The 18,546-nt window shown below is 35.9% G+C and overlaps 3 protein-coding genes and 1 long non-coding RNA gene across 4 annotated transcripts; 1 reads left to right on the top strand and 3 right to left on the bottom strand.

The window, feature by feature from the left end:
- Nucleotides 1-462: 462 nt before the first annotated feature.
- On the bottom strand, nt 463-1,769 carry LOC147552490 (wall-associated receptor kinase 2-like). Its single transcript, XM_086665303.1, has 2 exons — nt 819-1,769; nt 463-722 (listed from the first exon to the last, which is right to left on the bottom strand). Exons 1-2 carry the CDS (start codon nt 1,732-1,734, stop codon nt 574-576), a joined length of 1,065 nt encoding a protein of 354 aa, XP_086521429.1. The 5' UTR covers nt 1,735-1,769; the 3' UTR covers nt 463-573.
- A 4,453-nt stretch (nt 1,770-6,222) lies between these two features.
- LOC147552489 (ras-related protein RABA2a) lies at nt 6,223-9,289 on the top strand. Its single transcript, XM_086665299.1, has 2 exons — nt 6,223-6,600; nt 8,674-9,289. Exons 1-2 carry the CDS (start codon nt 6,436-6,438, stop codon nt 9,151-9,153), a joined length of 645 nt encoding a protein of 214 aa, XP_086521425.1. The 5' UTR covers nt 6,223-6,435; the 3' UTR covers nt 9,154-9,289.
- On the bottom strand, nt 6,637-9,459 carry LOC147552488 (uncharacterized). The gene is made up of 2 exons (XR_015236734.1): nt 8,570-9,459; nt 6,637-8,394 (listed from the first exon to the last, which is right to left on the bottom strand). It is a non-coding gene; the product is annotated as an uncharacterized LOC147552488 (long non-coding RNA).
- Nucleotides 9,460-9,909: 450 nt separating this feature from the next.
- On the bottom strand, nt 9,910-16,562 carry LOC147552487 (putative serine/threonine-protein kinase At1g09600). Its single transcript, XM_086665301.1, has 8 exons — nt 15,117-16,562; nt 13,943-14,227; nt 13,176-13,493; nt 12,572-12,799; nt 12,108-12,208; nt 11,473-11,565; nt 10,978-11,398; nt 9,910-10,476 (listed from the first exon to the last, which is right to left on the bottom strand). The coding sequence occupies exons 1-8, from the start codon at nt 15,579-15,581 to the stop codon at nt 10,273-10,275; spliced, it is 2,115 nt and encodes a 704-aa protein (XP_086521427.1). The 5' UTR covers nt 15,582-16,562; the 3' UTR covers nt 9,910-10,272.
- Between the last annotated feature and the right edge of the window lie 1,984 nt (nt 16,563-18,546).

Below are 18,546 nucleotides of genomic sequence, written 5' to 3'. Positions count from 1 at the left end.
GAAAAGTCTGGTAAGTAAGGGTGGACCAAAGTGAAAACTCGAAGAGCCAAATGCAGAAAACCAAATGTCAAATGTTACAACTTTTATCATCTATTTTTTTGTGACAAAATAGAATAGATTATTTTTCTTAAATTAGAATTGTCGAAGTAAGCACGATTGTCATATGTTGAATGTAATATAATATTGCACAAAGTTATTGGAGATATTTGCACTTTGTTTCGGTCCAAGGGGTTTTGTGGGATATATGCACTTTGTTGGTCGACCGTATGTAAGATGTTTTGACAAAGTGAGTTTTAGGTTTTAGAGAACAACATGGCAACCAAACCCGGTGTGTCTTGGCTATATGTAAAAATAGATTTGCAGCAACGTACTGAAAAGAAACTTTCTAATAAAAAGTGAATCCTATTGAATAATATCAGGGTTAAGGTGCTAGAGCAAGAAAGTAGAAACTCACAGCCCATGTCAGAAATGAAAGTATCTTTTATAAATTCATTTTAGTAGTTTACGAAAACGTAATATCCATTCCTTGATAGTAACATACATAGGTTTTTATAGACTAGAACTTGAGTTGGATTATTCTTTGTTCTTCCTTGTGCAACCATTTCCGTCTTTTCTCCCATCACCACTAGCTCCGCTTGGACAAGAACAACTAAAGCTTCCGTTGGTATTTGTGCAACTCCATACACACGGATTGTTCGTTTGATCTTCACATTCATTTATATCTATATACATACACTTTATGGTTAATATTGAAAAGATAAGAAGCTCAAATCAGCAAACTAATTTGAGTGATGTATGAAAAGATTTAAAATGCGTACCTTGACATCCAATACTAAGATAAGGGTTACCCTCGTAACCGTTATTGCAAATACAACGATATCCTGGATTATTGTCTGTATTGTTACAGAAACTATTTGCTTGGCATGCGAAAGTAGACGTATCTTTTTTTGCTTCTTCACAAGTCTTATTCCCTACAGCCCAGTCCAAAACCAAAGGTATATTTTTCACTTTCTTAATTAAGTTGCTACTGTCAAGAAGATCTGAAGCGGCAAACGAGTATTGGTCTTCCTCAGCCATAAATGAGTACTCACAAGGGTCAAAAGACGAGACGTTTGTATGATTGTTTGAACTGACAACAACTGTCATAAACATATTTATCCCCTTCCTGATGGGTGTTTTGCAACATCCTCCGCCAATTTCGCAGGATCCTTCCTTTAGATCTCTTCTCTCGTTACATTTTGCCAAACAAGTGGAGGAGTAGTTCTTCCCTTGTCGATCGTACATAAACAATCCTCCTAATGTGTCACAACCAAGGGTAAAGAACTTGTTTTCGGTATATGAAAATGTAAATGGCGTGCTACTAAAGTTTACATAGGTATAAAAGTCATCCAACAACAGTGCACCAGACTGATTGAAACATCGAGCAGTTAGCCAGTTTTTTACACGAATTTCTCTGTCTGATATACTTATTACTTCAATGTTACCCATGAAGGGCTTGGGAGGATCATAAGTTGTGTTGCAATTTATGCTATAGCCGGACCCAACTCCATCAATGGAACACCCTCTTTTGACTCTATCCATGGCTATACCAAAAGGATACGGAACACTCACGTTCCCGCATTTGTCTGGACAATTGACCTTCGTCTGGAAGAATTTCGCCGATGATGCTAATGCAGACCTGTAAGAGAGTTGTAGTAAGATAATGCAATACCATGTAGTCGACCGCCCAACCATTTTTAGTTTCCTATGTTAGAACACTTTATGTTTGTAATTGATTTTTTCGGTTTACATTTGAGTTAAATAGTGAATTTGCTCAATGGAGTGATTGTATGACCTAGAATTAGTCAAATTTCTTGTGTTACAATGTATTAGATGTTTCCATGGATAATGGTGGTGATAATATTTCTATTTCATTATTATAATTTTCAATTCTTTTTGTTGAATTGGTTGTTTATGTTAATATTATCCTCTTGTCAAATATTTTCTTGTTTTTCCTTTAACTTAGTCAGTCTATTGTATTTTGTAAGTCGTCGTTTTTCAGAACTATTAATAGTTCATTTTAAGAATATCGGGTGGTAGGAGTCCTCAAGATCAAGTATATCTCAACTGTCTTCACATAGGTAAGAAAGAAATGATAAAGGTATCTCTCCGTGCACTCTCCGTGTACTTCATTGTTTAGGACGCTAATGAGACAAGGGGTATTTTAGTCTTTCACAGTCTATTCACACTATAAAAAGACTAAAATACTCTCTGTTCTATTAGGGAAGCACACCAGTGAAAATTCGGGAAAATTCCTTATGTTGAGCAAGAAATCCTTGTACAACATCTAATACCTATAGGTCGGTGCTTGTATGTGTTGATATTTGATTTAAAAAACTGATTATTTTAACAATCATATGAAAATAAAAAAATCTAACCTATGTCTCATTGTTGTACCAATTTTTTGGTCTATGATCTTCTTCTTTGATATCTGAAGGAGAGAAGAATTGCTGTACCAAAAATTGATAGAAAAAGTCCACTATTAATTAATTAACATACCCTAATGAGTAATGACTCTAATGCAGTCGATTATTCAATTTAGTTTATTATTTAAGATTTGCTTAGGTTGAACTCCATTTGTATGTGATGAAAACAATATATATATATATATACCACTTGCATTAACTAACTAATATTTTTGTTGTCAACCCTAATTTATTAACCAAATAAATAGGTGGTCACCTTCAACTTTTAGGCGACATAGTCCACATAGAAACAATCAAGAAATCGATAGATTATATCTAGAAAAAATTGAGTGAGTACTTGTCAAAACCCTTGAGCTTACTCAACCTACTATAACTTTGTAATGGGCCCTTAGCCCGTAGGGGTTGTTTGTCAGTAGTTTTGTTCATGAATCGTGATATTGTTCTCATAAGAAACACCATTATGCCCCCTGATAAAAATGTGTTTGTGTTGGGGGGCGATAGGTCTAAAATAAACAAAAAAAAATTTGCTTATAGCCAAAAAAACGGACCCTAATATGATATTTAGTCCTCTCTAATCCTATAAAGGGTTTCAAAACCAAAATATTAATGTAAATGGATATCTAGTTCGTTTGTATACATCTAGAGAGATAACACAAATCCCTAGAATACATATTAAATCATAATACCTAATCTAACCTTCCTTATATATTATAACTGATTTACCTTCAAAATCCACAAATATATTTTTCCATTTTTATCCCTCACATTCTCTCTCCAATCACGTTTCTATTCAAAGTAAGGTTAGATTCATTATCTTCAGTAACAGAAACCTCTTTATTTTCTCTCTCTAAAACCGTATCACCTAATAAACCTCCATTAAACTCAGAAATCTTGTTTCATCTTCATTAGAGCAGTTGTGCAAACCTTCATTCTTTATCAAGTTTTACACTGTGAAAGTCTTTGTTCGTACCATTGTTAAGATCTAATATTGCTTCTCAGGTTAAAGAATCAGATTATCTGGCTCTATTATTAAACATAACAGATTTTGAACTGATTATATAAGATCTGTTTACTAATTCATTAGCTTCGAATGTGTGATGTTTATTTTCTCTCTCTAAAATTTTCATAACTGTTTAAGATCTTGATATTTACTCCTTATTCAATGATTGCTTCAAATCGAGTATGTTATGTTTGTGTCCAATTATCATATCATATTTCTTTAGCTTTATGTTTAAGCTTCTGTGTTTTTTTGATATTTCTTCACATCAGATTTTTTATCCGTACAATTTCCGAACCATGTGATTATCCGTACGGTTTCTCATAACAGAATATACAATATAGGTAGTTTACAATTACTCAAACATCTTCCGTACAATGTTTTTATAACAGAATGTAAAATATATGTATTTTGCTACAAATTATACATACTTTATACATAATATCAAAAACACCTTATGAATGTGCATACATTATAGATAATTTATTCAACATTACGCGTACTTTTTTCCCAAAACAGTTGTCGTTTATAGTACAATATAATGTTCCAAAAATTATATGTAATTTATTGCACATTATACATATTTTTTCACATAACAGTGACCTTTTGATTCAAACTAAAGTTTTGTTTGTCTCCCAACACATTATGAAGTTTAACAAACAATATGCATAATTTACTCCATTATACATGTCGTTTCTAGTAAATTATATGTTTTGTTGACAAATGTATATGTTTTTTTTCGTAGTTTGCTGTTACTTATGAAATTTCCTACAGAATCATCCAATCTAAGACCACGAAATTAAAACTGATGGTTAGGATAATATATTTGCTGAAGTTGGTCAGTTGTTTCCTGGTGGTGCGAAAGCATTTCGATATGCTCTTCGACAATATACTGTAACTGTTGTTTGTCTTGATCAAGACTACAAATGGAGAGTACATGGATGGACACCATTTTTTAACAAGAGAAGATTTTGTACGTTTTTTTTTGTAACAGAATGTAAACGATGTGTAATCTAAAAGAAGTTATGTGTAATTTATTGAACATGACACACATACATTCGATAAATTACGTTGTGTACATGACAAATGATGGTTTCCTCGTCATAAATAACACATAATTTACGTAATTGTTTCATAATTTGTATTCGATGTGTATTTATGTATGAGTAAAAACGAAAACAAATGCTGATGTAATGTTCCCAGAAAAATATACTATTTCCAAATCTGAAAGTTAATCAAGAGAAAGAGATATATACGTTTTGTATATAAACCCCTAAATCACGCTGAATTGATCCCAAACAATATACTCTTTTCAAATCTGAAAGTTAAGTGAGAGAAAGTGATTTATACTTTTTGAATATTAACCTCCAAATCAAGCTAATTGATCTCAGAAAATATACTATTTCCAAATCTGAAAGTTAAGTTAGGGTTTTGTTTTGAATCGATTTGGGGAAGAGATTTGCTTTCCAAAAAATTGATACTAAGTCTATCTTTTTGCATCTATGATTTTTCCTCATACAAATACAAAAATATGTTACTAAAACTAATGTATTAGTTGCTTAGTGAATATGTAGATGTATGATTTTCGTGCAATACAAAAGTTTACAGATTCTAGACTTTTTGTAGATTTTGTGTTGATGTTGGACTTATCTATTAAGACCGATTATTTTGGTCATAGACCAAAAGTTTCAGTTAACCTTTTATCTCACCTTACCGTGTATATGTTAGGAGTTAGCTTCTTAAGGCTCACTGAGTGAGACAATTTCTCCCTCTTCTACTTTTATAAAAAGAAAATGATTCCTAGATTTTTGCACGACAAATCTTTTGTTTGGGTTATAAATGCTCGGATAAGTCTTTTTTTCTATGTAGCCAATCAGGACCGGCCCAAACATTTTGGAGGCCCCAAGCGGCTTTAAAAATTGGACCCCTATATGCTTAAAAATTCGTAAAAAATTGCTTATGGGTAGAATCGACAGCTTGACTTCTTACACATAATCTAACCTTAACCTCTAAGTTGCAACTCCAGATATGTTTTAAAATAGTTTAGAATGTTATTATTGTTTGACAAGCTAACGTAAAAATCCGTCACGTTGGGGTCCAAAGCGGCCGCTTTGGCTCCGGGCCGCCCCTGTTGCCAATAGGTAGGATAAGAATTGGGGTCAGGCGAGGAACCCACACACACTTTTGTCATCGATCAGATGATCGAGCACATTAACCCCTTTATCATTAGGGAGTAAGGAGGGCTTGGGCAAGCAATTAACATACTTCAAACGACATTGTCCATCTGAGGCTTCCTCAAACACTAGACATTTCAGTTGCTGGTCTCATCAAACTTAGGTGGTTAATCAACTTCGGAGAGAAAACCCCTCCCCTTTTACTCTTTCCTAACTTTTTTCTTGCGATTTGGGACTAAAGTGGTGGGAGTGTTTAAAAGCTCTCAAAGACAAAGGTCTCGAGTAATTAGTCCACACCGCAAAATCAATCTTGGAGACACGTAAGGTTGAAATTATAAACCCAACCCATAACTCATACACCTCAACATGAGTGTCTAAAGTTAGACATCATAAGTCCAACCTCACAAACTCTTCCGAAGAATATAGTAACCAGTACGGGTCCCAACCTATAGGTTTTGTCAAATAGGTACAGGTGGTACCTCGGGAAGCTATATCTACCCGCACCCAACCTACGGGTTGAACGAATATAGCCCGTAACGAGCAGCGGGCGCCCATGTTCACTCACACGCTCAGCGGCTCAGGGGCCCATGGGCAGGTTGGGCCGTGAGGGCTTTCCTCCTACCCTACTTTGGGTAGCCCATGTCCTCATCGTCTAGTCCGTCTCGTGCGCAAAGGCCAAAGAGAAATAGAGACTTCTATTCTTCCCCATTCCGCAATAAGAAACTGTTCAGAGTGAGATTTTGTAAAATAATAGAGAGAGAGAGTTGAGAATTGTTCTTAGGGTTTACGGAAAAATCTGATGGCGAGGAGACCGGATGATGAATATGATTACTTATTCAAGACCGTGTTAATTGGTGATTCTGGAGTTGGTAAGTCAAACCTTCTCTCTCGATTCACTCGTAATGAGTTCTGCTTGGAATCTAAATCCACCATCGGCGTTGAATTCGCTACTCGCACCCTTCAGGTCTCAATTTTCTCTCTCTCTCTCTCTCTTAAACTTGTTCATTTCGTTCTTTGATTTTACCGTAGATCTGAAATGAAAAAGAATGTTTCAATTTCTTTAAGTGTATCATTTGTTATGTTTGATTTGATTTCTTCATTGTTAATTTTTCTATTATTATTCTCTTAACCTAATCTAATACTATTAGAAAACGAAAATCGAGTTTCCTGTCAGATATTTGAATCATTTAAAATCAAATCGATACTTTTAGATTATCATTTTACATTATTTACTTGAGATCTTTCACCTTATTAAGGGTAAAAGAGGAGTTATAATTTCAATGTTCACATGACTTGTTATTAGTAGTATTTTTTTTCATTCATTGAGATCTGAGAATAGTTAATTATATATTAAGTTATGAATAAAATATAAAGATGAGAAGGATGATAAAGTCAGTAGTGACTGATGTGTGTATAGTTGCAATTCTAAATTTAGTATAACCCCAATGAAATTTTTGACGTTTTCCTAGTTTTGGGTATTTGGGTTGAGTAACAATTCTTTTTTTTGGGTATTTTAATTTTGGGAAGATAGTTTGAAGAAATGAGGATGAAAAAAATGAAAAGTTGACGAAAAAACAAATTTTTATAGTTGCAGTTAAAAATAGAAAAATATATGCAGTTACTGTTGATGAAAGCAATTTCGTCTTCCTTTAGCAAATCGGTAGTCACGGCATGTAAAATAAGAAATTGTACTTGTAGCATACCGGTTTAGCTCCCTTAAGTGTATTGATTAATTGTGTTCATTTTTAGACAATTTAACCGCTTTGCTTTTCGATCTCCTATTGCTAACTTCAAAGTCTTTGTACTACTATGCTGACAATGACATTCCTTTTTGACTTATTTTATCTCAAATACTCTGTTTTTCTCTCTTATGCTTATCATGTACGAATTTGTTGTTTCATTATCATGTTTGATTCTGTAAAGCTTGGATGCTATCGTGTTCTCTTACCACTTGTCTATGGAGTGGTCTATCTGATATATTATCTGGTTGATTGTTATATTTGTATGTGACGATATTTGGTCTCAGTGGTTCTGTTAGTTTCTTCCGTTGTGTTTTTACCGGTATCTAGATAATGGATACAACCAGGAATTAAAATGTCAGAGAATGCCCATAGAATTAGTATGTGTTAGGCATAAGAATTAGTGTTGTCCCTTTGGTTGTATAGCTTGTAAGGACAGGGGAGGACAGCACCAGCTAAATCTTGTGCACGTGAAGCTTTCATGTAGAAAAGGAAGTTGAGGAGCTTGATATTCACTTTTGAAGTTAATGCTAGAAACTGCTTGTAGGAGTTCATTGTTGGCATTTGAGATTTCGTTTGTCCATCCCGAACATGAGTTTGGTGTATAAAGAGGATAGCAAGATGCTTTGCAGTAGAAAGATATGTGACTTGTCTGTAGCAGTGTTTTAAAAATCGGTCAAGGCGTACGCTTCAAGGTGCGCCATGATGCGATCCGGTCGCCTGCTGCCTTGAGGCGTACCCATTATTCCAGCTCAACAAGGCATATGCCTTTCATTTTCGTGGCATATGCCTTGATGCAAAGGCCTCAAGGCTTTAGAGCTGTACTTCTTCACTCTTGATCACATACTAAGTTTTCTCCTCACAAGACAAGAATGATTTTTGTTCGTTCTTTGTTTGTCTGATTTATTCTTCTTCGACTCTTCGTCAATACTTCCAAAAACGCTACTCCTCATTTTAACATGATATTTTTGTTTCCATTGAACTAATTTGGTTCACATTATTATTCCATTATTTATGAGCTAATTCATGCAACAAGTCTACATGCCCCCGCCTCCTTGGACTCCCACTTGAACTGCCTGCGAGAGAAACGAGGATTTCTCTCTCCACGTGACTGAACATGTGAGAGGAGAGAAAAACCCTTGTTTTTCTGACAGGCGGTTCAAGTAGGAGTCCCAGGTGGCGGGTTGAGTATACTTTTTGTAATTCATGTATCTGTTAGTTTTATTTTCTCCAATTAGTAGACATAATTGGTAAACTAAATTAGCCCTTATTTTGTATCTTTTTCCCGTTCCTTTCAGGTTGAGGGAAAGACGATAAAAGCACAGATATGGGACACAGCAGGGCAAGAACGATACAGAGCAATCACGAGTGCTTACTATAGAGGTGCATTAGGAGCTCTTCTTGTCTATGACGTGACTAAACAGTCAACATTTGATAATGTTACTCGTTGGTTGAAGGAGTTAAGAGACCATGCTGACTCCAACATTGTGATAATGCTAATTGGAAACAAAACTGATCTGAAACATCTTCGAGCTGTGGCAACAGAAGATGCTCAGAGCTTTGCTGAAAAAGAAGGTTTATCTTTCATCGAAACTTCTGCTCTTGAGGCTTTAAATGTTGAATTGGCTTTTCAGACGATATTAGGAGAGATATATCGGATTTATAGTAAGAAATCAATCTCCTCAGAGAATCCTGCATCTCCCAGTGTAAAAAAGGGGCAAACAATTGATGTCGGCTCTCATTCTACCACAAAGAAATCATGTTGCTCCACTTCATAGACGTATTTTAGATTCTTCATCTTTTCGGTCAGGGATAGTTAGAACTATTCTAAAATGTTTTTCTTACCAACTATGTTACATCAGGATTGATTGGTGCTCTTAAATGGGTTTATACAGGTCTTTTACTGTTTTGTTATTGGATTTTTTTCTATGTTTTTGTTCATGTTTTCAGAAATAGATGGAACAACTCAGGTTATATTAGATAACCATGAAATTGTTCTTATTCTGATTATTTGTAATTAAAATTAATGTATACAGGAGCACTACTTGAAGAGTAATGCTGAAAGAGGGTACAAGTAACCTTTTGTAGTCCTGTACGAAATTAACAGTCTCAATCTGAGAGACAATTCTTCTCGGTCTTCGAGTCAGATTCTTTTTTTCTCTTGATTGATTTTTTTCGCTCTTTAGGCTTAAGGTAGGCCTACTTTCTTAGCTTCTTTTATCATTTTTAGGTCATTTTTAGGCGTGTACCCGTTTCAGAAGTTGATAATAGTTGTTTTGTCCTTCTCCAGCAGCAAGTGTTAGATCCAGTTACTGAAATTTATTTTCAAGAGTTGACTGTATTCTAAATTGCGAGACATACAGGAGAAAATGTCCCAGGTTAGGGCACGTCCCTACCCTTTTGGCTCTCTGCTGCCCCTCTCTCACCTCAAGCCAAAATCTGACAAAATATATATATATATATATATATATATATATATATATATATATATATCAATGTACTGGAAAGCTGATTAAACTTATAGCGCGTTCCAGTTGATAAATCTATCAAATTTAAGTGATGTTTCTCCTATTACATTGAATGTGGAATTGGTGGCATTCCCTCTTCTTTATTTTCCTGTACAAAACTATCCCTTTCCACCTAAAAATACAGAAAGACGAAATAAAGCTCTGCAGTCAGAGTGTACAAAGACTTCTCCGACAAATTTGGGAGCCAATAACCATGAATTACAGTAATGATCTTGAAGTTATAGAACCCCATCCTGAAAATTGATCTTCGAGCTACTTTTGTCGAAACAACTAGAGACTACACAAACCGTTTTTCAAAGGTGAAACCACAATTCCTATGTTGGACTTGAATCGACAATGTGAATGCAGTTCAACTTGAGAACGAATACTTTACCTCCCATTTCTTCCAGTGATAAGTAGAGCTTCAGACTGGCCATTACCACTATATATCTTCATCTTTGTTTTATCAATACGAGCTTTACGTACAGCCTGTTGAATTTGCCTTTCGTGCTCTTTCAGCATTTCATCCATGTTTCCTCCCGGAGGCATTAAAGGTCCAGAGTAATGGATTCTGTTCTTCTTAGGTATATAACTCTGAATTTATAAACAAAAACAAGTTTTAGAATATCTCTTCAACATGAATATTTTAGGATCAATATTTCTGATTATGTGAATTGCAGGTATGGGATCCAATATTTAGATGCATACAGCAGGTTTTACTTGCACATACAACTACGGCGTGTCATAAAATTTCATGAAGCTAAACTACTTTATTCAACGTTGCTGATGTATTAGAATGAACTTAGGATTTAAGCTGTGACTACACCCGAAAACAAAAGAACATACCTAGATGGAGAAACAGTAACTACATCAACGACAACGAATAAAATGCAAGTTTCGCATGCATACCAGCCACATCAATAAACTTTAAGGATGTTCAATATGCCCAGATGGTATATGTAAATATGCATCATCAGATCAGACATGTCAAAAGAATTACTCGCTCCTCGGTTTGCAAGAACAACTAGCAAGATAATTTATTCGTGGCTTAAGATATTAAAAGGAGCGAGATAAATTGATTAGGGTGTTACTTACTGTTGTAGAGTCCTTGATGAATACCCTATCAACTTCTTTCTGAGAAGTTGTTAATCCATCCACCAGATGGTGGGCCCACCGATTTTCAGAGGGCTGAACATCATCATGTTGATTGAATCTTCCATTCAGTTTATGGTCTGAAATCGTGCTTCCATCAGGGACATGAGATCTCTGTGTCTTCGACTCTGGGCCATTTCTTGAAGGACCAGAAACTCGTACAGGGCCCACTTCAGTATCATACTCCTTCACCGTCTTCACCCTTGAAGATCCAAATGCCCCAGGATCCATCAAGGGACCAGAATGAAAGAAACCATTCTGTGCAGTCCCTCGGGGGCGCACAACAGGAAAGCCGGATCTACTACTATCCTCTTCTTTTTCGCTGATGCTTCTTGGGTTTGGGTTGGTATGTCGCTTCTGAGACAACCAAAAGCGTTAAAATAAGTGTTTAGAACAAGTAATGACAGAAATCATACGAACCTTAAAAGGATGTACCTCTGCGCTAGAATCTTGTCCTGGCACTGCTTTGGCACTCTTGACCCCCTTCTCTGGGATTCAGATCCACGGCCTTTCATTGCTGCTGCTCTCTGCCTGGTATCAAGAAACAAAAATAGCACAAGGCTGTTTAATAATGTCGCGTACAACTATGAAAAGGGCAGTATATGAGTCCTATAATTGAGATTTGAAAAGTTTGATTCTTCGAGGAAGATTACAACAAACGTTGCACGGAAATAGAAGAAACGAATCTAGAGGAGGAGCTTCCAGCTTTTAAAACCTTATGGGTCAAATCTATCAACTCATTTCAAGAAAATATATAAGCACTTCCCGCGCCTATTAGAGTGAATGGAAACTTGAGTGAATTTCAAGGCAATCAACTGAGACATAAATCTATCATAGTGGCAGCTTCCTCAGTGAATCAGGATGATTAAGGTTCATGAAATTAGCAAAGACATGCATCAACTATTACTTTCAAATGAATCAACAAATCTTATTGGACTCTATTGGCAGCTTAGAAGGTACAGAGTTTAATGCACAACCTCCACATACCTTTAGTATTCTATAACATCAGCTCCTATAAGGATATAAGTACGGAAAAATAAATATTAGTTGCTGAATTTGATAAAATGAGATACCTTCTTGCTTCCTCATTGCGAAGCTTAGCATCAAACTCCTTGCTAGGTCGGTATTTAGGCAAACTTGATGGATCACAGGGGTGAGGCTTTGTCGTAAAAAACTGGAAGAACTCAGATTCAGAAACAGGAAATCATGGAAAGTAGGATATCTAAGTTGTTCAATTACCATATTAAGATGCAGGAAAACTTCCGTAGGCACTTTTTTATCAAATATGAAATAATGTAAGTACTTTACGTACTCAAATTCATGCAATGCGCAATTTCATGCTCCATGAAAATCACAAAAGCTGCTCAACAAGCTACATAAAACTACACTTAATGTCGTACAGTGAGTAGAAAAGCCGCATTATGAGATAGGGCAACACAGACAGAGAACTCGATCATCGACTGTGTTTAGTATTTAGGACTTCCAGCCATCATCACCATGAGAAAGCAATAAGAGAGTGGAACAAAGAAAAACTCACCTCACTTTTAAGAGCAGAAGTTGCTGATCTCCGCCCTTCAGGTTCGACCGAGAGGAGGACTTCAATGAGGGCTAAAGAAGAAGAAGGTATATGATTGAATGTCTCGGAAACACACCGCCTATAAGGATGTTGAGGCTTGAAGATTGTTGTATGTGGCAACCTTGCCTTCCTCCAATAATCCTCGGATGGTGAACCACAAAGCTTAAAGATCTTGTGCAGTTGCTCCACCTATTACGTGAATAGAAAACCTTCAAAACCCATGTACACAAAGCCTCAGAAAGAGATCATATTTAATGCCTCTGAAGGCATAATGGCAACGAAGTGGCTGCTTTAGCCAAATATTCTTCGAAGATTTTGTGATTCCAGCCAATTTGATGTTTACGTTATACTGTAAGTGTAAACCCATTGAAGTGTTTCTTTTTTTTTTCTTCCTGAAAAATTGGAATTAATTGAATGTAGAAGAGAAAATAATACAAAGGCTTAAAACCAATCCAGGTGATTTTATACTGATGAATCTATGATCTACACGATTCAGAACTCAAAGAGTAGGTGGATAAAATCGGAGGGAGGAGAAAAAGGGGTATTAAATAGAAAATTATAATACCTCTGTTCTTCCTGGCATGATAGGTTTTCCCACGAGCAATTCCGCAAGGATGCAACCAGCACTCCAGAGATCCACACCGTCCCCATATTGTGTTGCACCAAGCAACAGTTCAGGAGGCCGATACCAGAGAGTGACAACACGGCTCGTTAGTGGCTGCTTCTGATCTGGCTGAAAAAAGGTCGCCAGCCCAAAATCAGCTATCCTAAGAATACCATTGTTGTCAATCAGAAGATTTGAACCTTTAATATCTCTATGCAGGACACCACGACTATGACAGTGTTCAAGCCCCCGAAGTAGCTGCTGCATATAACACTTGATCTGCAATTCCAGCAGAGGTACTCCGAGAATGAGATAAAACAAAAATGATAGGTTTATTATCCAACCAAAGAGAGGTCTCACACCAGGACCAGTCCAATCACTAAATTTGTTTGCTTCCTTTGAGTTCTTTTGCATATCAGGTTCATTTGCAGTTAATTACATACAAAGTAAACTTTCTAATGTTCTTATGATATCACTTACTGTTACATTTTTATCTGAAAAATACTGTTGAAGTCAACTTAAATATCATATGGTGATATAAACATCCGGAATGAAATTTTTTGCACTTAGCTAGGTAATTTGATGAACTAACACGGTTTCTTACACAAATAAAATGAAAAACTACTTGTAATCTAATCGGTTTCTTAAGATAATTCATATCAGTGATTTTCCCAAATAGGAGTCTGGACATAAAATGAGTTCTACAACCACTATTATGGACAACATACCTGCGTTTCAGAAAACTTGATATCAGGTGAAGCAGCAAGTCCAGAAAGATCATGCTCCATGTATTCAAAAACAAGATACAAGCTACCAGACATCCGTGACGTGATCAAACCCTCAAGCTTTATAACATTAGGATGATCAAGCCTACGTAGGATGTGAATTTCCCTCGCCATAAAACGCACACTTTCTGGATCCATATTTACAAACCTCACCTTCTTTAGAGCAACATTTTTTCCTGTCTCAAGGTCGTGGGCTCTGTATACATTGCTATAAGTTCCTTGACCAATCTACAAATGCCATTTTTACAAAAGAAATGTGAGTTGCCATTACTTGAATCGACTTGTTCCACAAAATAATCATTATCATGGAGCACCCACTTGGTGCCACTTGAACTGGCCCTACAGAGTTTAAATATGTTTTCAATGTTCAGTTTGCTTAAATACAGCCAACTGCCTGGAACTTGAAGACTTGGAAGCTGCAAGTGCAAAAACCTTTTGAAGCTTAAGACATAGTCACATTTTCTACTCAGCTTAGAGGTTATTCTATAATCTACAAAATTATGAGGTTTAGTCTACTCATACCACATTCTTCAAGCAATTCAGTTTTAGTTCACTCATATCAGAAAAACTGTTCCCTAACTAAGAAAAATATTATAATCCAATTTCCATTTATATCGTTTATGTTTTTATCTAGATCTACTTTTTACTTTATTATTCTCCATTCTTCTCTCCAGATTTACTCCACAACTTGATTATTTATCTATAACTCCTTTTCTATTACGCATATATCTTATTAATATATATCTCTATTCGGTCATTTGATTGGAAATATATAAAAATGGAAACCGCAAGCCAGATCTCATGTAAGTTGACAGAAAACGGAAATCTTCTGGTCATTTTCGATGGAAACATGTCAGCATTTTATTCCAAGACTGGCACGGATTTGTGTATGTCTATTTCTTTTGTAGTTATATATGTTTTAGCCTGGTCTCAGCCAGGAGTTTATCGTAAAGAGAAAACCTTGTTCCCTAGGTAAGTATAGATTAAAGTGAGATTAGTCCTAGTTGACCTCTATATTATTGGCTTCTACTCCGAACCATTCGAGCTTTTATAACAATCAACTTTTATATAAAGAATAACTTGCAAAAAAAGGAGCTATGGAAAAATGATGACTCACTTTATCTAATTTTTCGAACGAATCCGCTCTTCTAGGCAGCCACCCTTTGATTGCTTCTGCAGCTACTGATGTAAGCCAAGACGGCCAACCTGCAGCTACCTGCTCTGCCTCAATAGCATGGGGCATACTAACGATCCTACAGACTGGCGGCTCTACTAAATGCACCCCATTATCCGGTGTTGCCCGTCTTTGATGATGGACGACTAAAGGCTTCTCCTTAACAAATGGTTTCTTCTCCCCATCCTCCGATCTCGGGGTAGAAACCACAATTTCTTTGGATGATGGCTTCGATAATAACCTCGCTCTTGCTCCATTAGACCCACTACCACCATCAACCTGTACCACAATTGCCTCTCTCTTAGAGGAAGCGTACAATGGTTTTGAAGACTTGATACATTCCTTTTCCCTTTGGTTCTCAACATACCCATTTATATCTGAACCACCCTTTGAACAAATGCAACCCATTTTCCTATTTCACATAAACCAGTTCTCAAACTGGTTAGCTGCAAACTCCTAAAAATCTCTGGATATCTTGTTACTATAATTTCAACACCAATATGCATCTGAACTAATGATTCAACAACATTAATAAACAGACTACAACCCCGGAATTCAGATACACCATTCAATCAACCAGTCAAATCTCTAAAGCCCAAATAGAAGGAAAACAAAATAACACATCCCCCAAATTCTAGATCCAAATTTATTTTCCCAAATCAGAAAATATTAGGAAATTGAAAACCCAAACCCTCAAATTCAAATATAATGCAGTTAATGAATAAGAGATTAGAAAGAATTAAAACCCCCCACCCCACAAGAGTTACTTGAACCAGTAGCTAAGATCAAAGAAAAAAGGAATTCGATCAAAACCCAAACTTGAAAGAGTTTTGGGATTGTGTTATTAAGGTTTGGATGTCTCTAATTACTTAAACCCATTAAACAAAAACACTATAATGAACAACCCTTGTTTTAATTCCTCTAAATTTCATCGAAATCAGTAACAAATAAAATAACCGATATAACTAGAAATTATATCAAGATAACCGATAATATGAAAATTGAGGAGTTGAATTTTTAAGTATTATTGAGTTCATAAAGAGAGAGAGAGAGAGAATGAGAATTTTTTGGATCACGGAAACCCTAGAAATGCGAAAAACCTATAGATATTTATGGGAATTTGACAGGGGAAGTGAGATGGTAAGTAGTTAAAACTAGGGCGAAGCTAACGCAGTTTCTATCCACTATCTATCTATCTATTAGTATTTGTTTCTTCTAATTATCTTCATTTCTTCAACAGAGAGAATGACAGAGTTATTTTCAGACATTCTAGAGAGAGAAAGAGAAGGAAACTCCATCTCTGGCCTCCGCCGATCTCACAAGCAGATTTTCTTTGTCGTCGTCGCACGAGCGAGTCAAACTACTTTCTGTCAAACAGAACGTGCTTCCTCGTTCAATGTTTTTTTGGGATGTGGTGGGGATAATTTCATTTTGGCCACTTAAAGTGACCAAGTCACCAAAATGGCCCCTCAATTGAACACTCTTTTTCAATTTTCTATTAGTTTTATTGTAATATTTTTCACTTTTGCCCTTCCTTTCAAAACTATTAAATTTATGTCCTCTCTTTCGACATCAAACAAGGTGTTGTCGAACTCAACCCTTCAATGTTCTGATTGAGGTCTTTAGAGACATGTGATCCTCACACGAATATTACCTTGTAAAGCATATGTGATTGGTTCCGTGCCATTAAAACCACATTATCCGTATATAATGGGGGCAACTCCACGGGGAAAGGAGGATCGAACAATCTATTGACTCTAGACAAACATTCTTTTCTCTAAAACTATGCCCAAAAAGTCGGAAATCGGGACTAGTCGGTCGACCCGGGCCTAGCTACCAGGCGGGATGACAACGGGACCAGTAGGGTTTCATCGGTTAAACTTAAAATATAAATACATATATATATATATATATATATGTATATGATTGCATATATTATTATATTTAATACTATAAATTATTACCATTATAAACATGGTTTATACATTAGAAATACAAAATTATAAATAAAATCAACTAATTATGGAAGTTATAAAATAAATAAACTAATTTTATCCAGTTAGAAGTAAGAACTTACTTAGAGAAAGAAATAAGAACAAGATGTAGAAAAATTAGAGTATAGAGAGAGAAAGAGAGATAATAAACAAGGTCGAACATACTTAGAGAGTTAGAGAGAGAAAGAGAAGAAAACATAATGATAGAGAGGGAAAATTTACTTGCAATGGAGGATTGAAGCTAGTTCTTGTTAAAGGAGTGAAGGGAAAACCCTTGAAACCTAGATCTAGGAAAATCTCGTTTCTAAAAAAAAAAACTACCTGACCCATAAACGAGTAACTCGGGGCCTAGCCAAGTCGGCTAGTCGGCTCTAGTCGGCTTCAGGTGCCGCATTACTCGCTTCTCTAAAAGGACTAGAACTTTTGACCCTAGTCGAGCGGCCACATGGGAACTAGCGTGTGATCGGGGCCCAGGCGATGCCTAGGCGGGGACTTTTAAAGCATAGCTCTAAAAGCACATTGCGACTCAAATCTCCTTCAAGGGATTACTCAGTCGCGCTCTATTCTTGCATAGTTGGATTACTCTCATCCCTACTTTCACGAGGGAGTTATTTGAGAGCATATGATCACCATTAGCGCCCTCGACCAATTGTCTCACCTCGTAGGGTCGAGCCTCGGTCCCTCTATGAGCTAGATTACACTTAGAATGTCTACATGGAGAAAAATATCTTTGGCCAAGAGAATGATACTTTAAATATTGTTCAAGCGACATACATTTCTTTACCTCTCCTAATGGGTCACTTATTTCCGTGGAAATGAATATACTTGTGGAGAATACATTTCCTTATTGTTAAACACCACTTAATAATTTTTTGTACGATACGTTCTCATCGATACAGGTAATAGTATGATTTTTCACTTGGACAAGTTATTTGTCACCTCAAATTGGGTATCAAGTTGATGTTACCCTACCATATCTAGATTACAAGATACAATAATGCTAGGTGATCAACTCCTTTATTTTTTTTAATGGACTGGTAAAAAGGGAAAAATGAGATCAACTATTAAAGTTGACTAATGTAAAATAATAAAAAGTTTCAACAAAAAAAATGTAAAATAATAAAAAGAACTAACTTGGAAGTTGGTCATCTTTTAAGAGGTTATCTTGGTGTCTAGTATTTAGGGGTCAAAGGAATTTACCTTGTGTTTTGGTGATTGTTCAACTTCCTTATTGACACTCTATCAAATAGATATGTGTTTTCAGTTTTATTCACTTCTTGAACAATTCGAAATAAATAAGTGAAGGTTAAGCATAGGGAGGTCAACAAGGGAGTTGATTTAGCTCTGTAACTTGACACAAATTGCACATTAATTCATTA

Source organism: Eschscholzia californica, unplaced genomic scaffold (genome assembly GCF_041429995.1).
Source record: "Eschscholzia californica isolate CP2 unplaced genomic scaffold, dmEscCali1.0.p SCAF_3, whole genome shotgun sequence".
In the NCBI taxonomy this organism is placed as follows: Eukaryota; Viridiplantae; Streptophyta; class Magnoliopsida; order Ranunculales; family Papaveraceae; genus Eschscholzia; species Eschscholzia californica.
Note: the sequence above shows the minus strand (reverse complement) of the source record. Positions and strands in the feature narration are given on the sequence as shown.

Excerpts from the sequence above, each read along its gene's own strand:
- LOC147552490 (XM_086665303.1), bottom strand. The coding sequence starts at position 1,734 with ATGGTTGGGCGGTCGACTACATGGTATTGCATTATCTTACTACAACTC. Across the intron at positions 723-818 it reads TCTTAGTATTGGATGTCAAG|ATATAAATGAATGTGAAGAT; the intron begins GTACGCATTTTA and ends GTATGTATATAG.
- LOC147552489 (XM_086665299.1), top strand. The coding sequence starts at position 6,436 with ATGGCGAGGAGACCGGATGATGAATATGATTACTTATTCAAGACCGTG. Across the intron at positions 6,601-8,673 it reads TCGCTACTCGCACCCTTCAG|GTTGAGGGAAAGACGATAAA; the intron begins GTCTCAATTTTC and ends CGTTCCTTTCAG.
- LOC147552487 (XM_086665301.1), bottom strand. The coding sequence starts at position 15,581 with ATGGGTTGCATTTGTTCAAAGGGTGGTTCAGATATAAATGGGTATGTT. Across the intron at positions 14,228-15,116 it reads CGTTCGAAAAATTAGATAAA|ATTGGTCAAGGAACTTATAG; the intron begins GTGAGTCATCAT and ends TGGCATTTGTAG. Across the intron at positions 11,566-12,107 it reads CGCAATGAGGAAGCAAGAAG|GCAGAGAGCAGCAGCAATGA; the intron begins GTATCTCATTTT and ends TCTTGATACCAG.